This window comes from Penaeus monodon, chromosome 4 (assembly GCF_015228065.2).
Source record: "Penaeus monodon isolate SGIC_2016 chromosome 4, NSTDA_Pmon_1, whole genome shotgun sequence".
NCBI classification, from domain to species: Eukaryota; Metazoa; Arthropoda; class Malacostraca; order Decapoda; family Penaeidae; genus Penaeus; species Penaeus monodon.
The window spans coordinates 35764935-35770992 of record NC_051389.1 but is presented as its reverse complement, the minus strand read 5'-3'; the positions used below and the strand labels follow the sequence as shown (position 1 = coordinate 35770992).

Here is a 6058-nt window from a genome sequence, read left to right as displayed (position 1 = left end):
ACTAGCTGACACTGATAGGGGTATGCCCCCAAATCCCATGATCATAAAACCGAGCCTAGAAGGCAGAATTGGTGTAATGCCACAGCTCGTGCCTTCCTCCTGCAACTTTACAGAGAGAAGGAGATCCGCCCCCTCGGCCAGATATAAGCTATAAGCCACTGGCACTCTCTGAAGCAGTCAATAGAGGTACCAAAGTAATTCTTCACAGAATCGGACTAGGTTACCATTGCGCATGGCAGATCATGGAGACAATTAACCATAAAGACAGGTGTTGCATGCACTGTGGCGAGCCGAACACCACGTTGGTACATTACTTACAGAATTGTGAGCACACACAATTTCTGAGACAAGGTCCGCTCACAATAGCCGCCGGGCTGGTAAAGAGATTATGCCGCATGCTTACATCATGGCAGCAGGAGCGGCTGTTGGCAATTCCGCCACCACAGTAAGCATAGTCAAAGAATAAAATGAGAGAGCCATAAATATCTGACACAGGCCGGGACATGCGTATGAAGGCCCAGGCTTTCATACACAGAGGTGCAGACTACTCTGCACCTCTGAGTTTGATTCTCCTATCCACTCAAAGCCTAGGCACTTCATTACTCTGCCCTAGGCCTCTCCAACAATGGATTCCAAATCTTGATATTATAATTTTGTACTTTTTAAGATTAACATATAGTTATGCAAGTACTTATTTTAACTTTTGCATACAGCAAATTTGTTTTGATTTGTCTTTTTGTTGTGATACACCTATGAAACCCACTCGCTAACTGTTTGGAATGTATTCGCTGACACCGGTGCCACCACAGACAACCTAAACAAAGGTTGCTAATGGCATATCTTGAAATTATTTTTATTCATACATATGATTTGTTCATATAATTCATTACTACTCCCAAATGTTACCCACTGTTTGGTAACTGACGAAGTCGTGGTCATGTGACCTTGTGATATCAACAGTAGTTGCATGTTGTGCATTTACATATTCAGCCAGCTTTATTTATGGTATAATATGGAGAAGCAAATTCATAAGGTATTGACAGTTATGAAATACACATTTGGCAATTTGTTTAACAGATGCAACAACACTTTACAACAACACATGATACCCCTGGCCTCACTTGTTCCTGATTTACTTGGTTCAGATCTGGGAAGCTGCTTATTCGAGACATGTTGGGCTCAGCTGCCTTACCTGGCTTGCGTGGCACTCATGGTTCTGTGTGGATTTCGAGTCTTGCCACATTTACAGCATTTGTGACTCAACTCTCTTGTATCTACCCTCACATACATTGGTGCACACATCTTCTAGTCTGTGTTGCAGCTTCAGCACATTTACCTTCACAATACTTGCAAATGTATATTGAGTAATAATTGCTTAAGATTTGAATATATGTGTCAAGACCTAAGAAAGTAAGGACCGTGATTACTTTCCCCTTGTCTTTAGCAAGGAACATGACGAAAAAGATAGAACACGTATATGTTTCCAACTGAAATTAGTCTCTGTCTGTTAGCAAACTCTCATCGCGATGTTTGATATTAAGTTACATATGCAACATTGCTAAACAGACTCATTTATGGAATAGGATGGGAATGGGGAGGTGGGTAAATTCAATTTAATTTTGTTATTTGCGAGAATTGAAGGGAGCATTTTGCCAAAATGTTACACAACATAATGGATATAATATTCATACAAAGAATTCAGGAAATTAAAAGTAAATTGCCCGTTGTCCGTGAGAGTGCACTGCTCCAGACTTTCATTTAGGCTTAGTTGTCAGTTGTTGTAGGGGGGGGGGATAGGAGATGGAGTCTTTGACCCAATGCTGGAGATCACCTCTACCTTGGGCCACAGCCCTCAACGCAACTAATTTTGACGGTCTTTTCTTCTTCCTCTTTCTGTTTCTTTCTCCTTTACAACTTCTACTATCCACCTCCAAAGATGTGAGGGCCGCGTTGAAGCATGAAAGGCTAACTTTGTGCCAGTCATGAACGGCTTGGCAGAACCATGATATTCCCTTTTAGTTGTCTAACCCTTACAGCTCAAGGAGACCCTGAGGGGTACACTATTCTCTCCCCAACATACTCCTGGTTTACCATGGCTAGTTATGAAGATTTTGTACCCTTAGTAAGGGCACTGAGGCTTGCCCCACAAGTTTAAATTCTCCCGATTCCTCGACACTAGGCTCTATTTTGACAACGACTCTGAACGCTACTAATTCCTCCTTAATGAGTATTGTCAGCTCAGTCCAAGTCACCCACCCAGGTCATTACTTAACCTACAGAAAACATTCCTCTTTCACCATCTTCTGCTTCACCTCCACCCTACAGCTTTCTTCATCTACTGCCCCCTCTTCCCTTATTACTACTCTGCAGCCTTATTGTCGACCTCTTCATAGTACTACCTCTCCTCAGCACTCTCCCTCTTCCACACATCCCTGCCCTTCTATTACCCCCACTTCTACAAACTTTTTGAATACTCTGGTTAGCCCAGCCAAATGGAATCGATTTCTCGAGATCCCCTCTACAGCCCCTTACTCTGACAACACTTTCCTCTTCCTGCAGTCTTCAAAAACAAATAGGCAAAGTTTCCTTCCACAGCCGTCCAGATTGTTCCTGCCTTGTCACAGTTACATCTGAATCCCAAGGTAAAGCATTATCAACCCTAATTGGCCTCACTGACAAACCCATTCCTGCCCAGCCTCGTCCCTTTCTCAATACTTATACAGAAACAATCTCTATCTTCTCCCCAACAAACTGCAATGTCTACGACAAAGATTGATCAGACAGTGGAGAAGAGCTACTCACCTGCTTACTGCCTCATGATACAGTATCAGTAGAATGCTACACCATTCACCCTATAGGCTGCTGTTAGTTCTCCAACAGTATTGTCAAGATTACCTTCCATAGCCATTACCTCCTCCATAATGTTCATATTGGCGAGCATATCAACCTCACCCCCTCATTGTCAGGCACAATCATGCACATGTACCAATTGTGGTGGTTCCCATAATGCATTTTATAGGGGTTGCCCTACCTACAAGTTTACGCCTGAGGTGGCAATTCTCATATTCGAGGTTTCTCTCTTACTCCCTATGCCAGTCCTTCACTCTGCTCCTGTTCGTCCCTCTCAAGAAGTTTCTACATCTCAGTGTCTCGTCCTCCTCCCACTTCTACTCCCCCCTCTTCCAGTCAAATTCCTTGCCACCTTAAATCCACACACCCCAATCTCCATCGCTATTCCAGACACTGCAATCTCTACTTCCCCGGTACTTACCCCTCTTCCTCCTCTCCCAACTCATCGCACAAGACAAGCTAAACGTTCCACCGCACCCTCACCTCCATCAACCTCTCCCTCCACACCTCAGAGGTCTGTCCCCTTTTCTCCACCTCATAAGAAAACCTTTGTTTCTCAGACCTCCTCAACCAACTCCACTTCAGAAACTCTCGAAGACATTCAGAACCATCAAATCAGGACACAAGATAACATACCTACACCTCATCCATCCTCCAATCTCTCTGCTCCTATTCCTGCTACAATCGGAGTATCTGCCGACATCCATCATCCAAATACTCATGTTCCCCTTACACTCCTTCCTCCCACTCCCTCCCAACACATTCCATTCCCCCCTGTTTTAGCTACATCATCCCACCGTTCCTTCCCCATTATCCCTTCCGCTTCCCCCTGAATATACATGTGACCCTTTGTCACAATAACCCCCCTTCCCTCGATTCTCTCCCTCAAGACACTTTTCCTGAAATTTATCTAATCGTCCTTAAACCCCTTTATGCTTTTGCTAATCCTACGGACATCTTTGCAGAATCCCACACATTTTCCTTTGACAACTTTGATCTAATTACCCTTGTTAATCCCTACATTCCCGAACTGCTATTCGACTTCTGATTTGTAGCATATTTGATCATCAGTTAACTTTATCTCTTTATCCCTTTCACTACTACACCTTTGCATAGTGCTGTATGTGACCTTTGATGTCTAGCACATTTATTTTGTTTTGTAACCATTAACCATTTAGAGTGGCACACTAAGTTGTCTTTTTTTTTTTCTTTTCTTTTTTTTTTTTGCCAAAATTCCCGTGGATTGCGAACTCTGTTACATTCTACTTTTTCATCTAAATCTGTCGAATATTTTTGTCGGCCGTTATCAAGACTATCGATGACGCTTGTATAATTAAATAATTTGTTGAAGTCAGCAAGAGGCAAATTAGTATTTAGTTTTACATAGGGCAGTGGAAAGGATAATGGGGTGAATAACCTGACTGCCATGAAGTCAGGGTGGCTGAATGAGAGGGTGAGGAGCTCGTGGGTGATGGTGGATTTTATGAGGATAAAGGACCCCAACTGCAATCCGTCCCCCGACGGCCTAGATGTATAACCATATTGCCGAATTCTATAGCTATTCGTGATGGATATAGAGTTCAGTAGGACCACATCAGGGAGTTCTTGTTCTAGAAAATCGTAAAAAATATTTCAGACTGAAAAAAATGGCCTTGCATTTGCTTGAACAAGGGTAGACCCATTTTACCTGGCTTTACCTGATCCCGGTAGCGGTTCCGTGATCGACCCTCGATCTACGGTTCCTCGAGGTCATGGAGAGAGTCCTGCAAGCAAAGGGCGGAAGTCCTGGGAATCGGCGAAACAATTCCCAATATTTCCGCGATGTCCCAAGCGCCCCCTAGAAGGGAGCACGGCAACGGCTCCCTCCATGGGGAGAGGGAGCTCTTCTTCGGCTTCGGAAACGGCCTTGCCGTCAATCTCGGAGCCGCTACTCTCGTCGTCAAGGATGGTGTCAAACAAACGATGACGACGAGGCTGCGGGACTGGGGGTCCTTTTTGTCTTTTTTAGCGTGCTTGTTTGGTGGTGAGATCTGTTTGCGTTTGTGTTCAGTGTTTTTGTGGTGTTAAGTGCTTGTGTATTTATTTTGAATTTCGTTGTGGTGCTGGTTGCAAAACGATCTGTCTTTGTGTGGACAAATGAGGCTCTGAGTTAGTGTTTGTCACCTCAGTTGCTGTGGTTTCTGATGTTGTGGCGTATTCAGGGATGTATAAATTGTCGTCTTCGAAGATCTCCTCTGGAACAACAATGCTGAGGAAGCCGTTTCTTTGTAGCATGATGGGGACGTTTTTGGGTTTGTGTTAGGTGTAAATGTGTTGTTGAATTGGGGAGGTGGGGGCAGAGTTGTTCTGGGGTTAGATGCAGGTCGTCTGGGTGTGCTAGTCTGGGCAGGCAGTGTGGCGGCTGTTGTGGCGTATGAAGGAGTAGTGTTTTTGTTTTCCCTAATCTGAATTCGTTCTGCTTTTAGTATTTCTTTTCTTTTGGGGCAGGATCCGCTAACGTGCGACCCCTTTGGAGTTGCCTTTGTGGGTTGTGTTCGTATCTGTAGCAGTTTAGGCATTGTTCGATGTGAATAAAGCACTTTGGTTCGATATTATAAGTTGGGGACTGATGGGCTTACTCTGGGGCAGAAACACGAATCTTCACGATTCGCGACTCGGGAGGCTTGTAAACGTCAAGGGCAGTGACACCGTTCTTGGCGGATACTTCCTGGCTAATTGATCGTGGGAGGATCGTCCTTTCGATCTTTTTAGCCACAACCGTGCATTTTGCCTTCGTTTCCGGAGAGGGGACGGGAGTAAAACCATGATCTTTCAATTTCCTTTGGCATTCGGTCGAGAGGAATGGGGTCATTTGCTCGGATTTGGCTGCCGTCACTTTGAAGCCATTGTGGATTTTAAAGAGGTGTGTGACTACCACCTCAGTGAATGTGAAGATCTTCTGGAGTGCCACCTCAACAAGAGATGGGCTCTCCAATATTTGCTAATTTGATGACATGTCCCATGGTCATGTCATAGCTAGAGTGAAATGACGGGTCAGGTGTTGTCTAGCAGGTGCAAATTAGACTAAACGAAGTAAGGTGGCCGAAGGCGTCAGAAAGGGAGGGCTCCTACCTGCCTGTTCGTTTTCTATAAGAAATTCACTTTAGTGGCAATCATGAGATGCCATACCAATCCTAGCAAAAGAATGGCAACTCAAAGGCACCGTAAG

The 6058-nt window shown here is 44.5% G+C and overlaps 1 protein-coding gene across 1 annotated transcript; it reads left to right on the top strand.

The window, feature by feature from the left end:
• The first annotated feature begins 1170 nt into the window (after positions 1–1170).
• Positions 1171–5839, top strand: LOC119572544. The gene is made up of 4 exons (XM_037919647.1): positions 1171–1270; positions 2037–2122; positions 2859–3539; positions 5690–5839. The coding sequence occupies exons 1-4, from the start codon at positions 1171–1173 to the stop codon at positions 5837–5839; spliced, it is 1017 nt and encodes a 338-aa protein (XP_037775575.1).
• Positions 5840–6058: the final 219 nt, after the last annotated feature.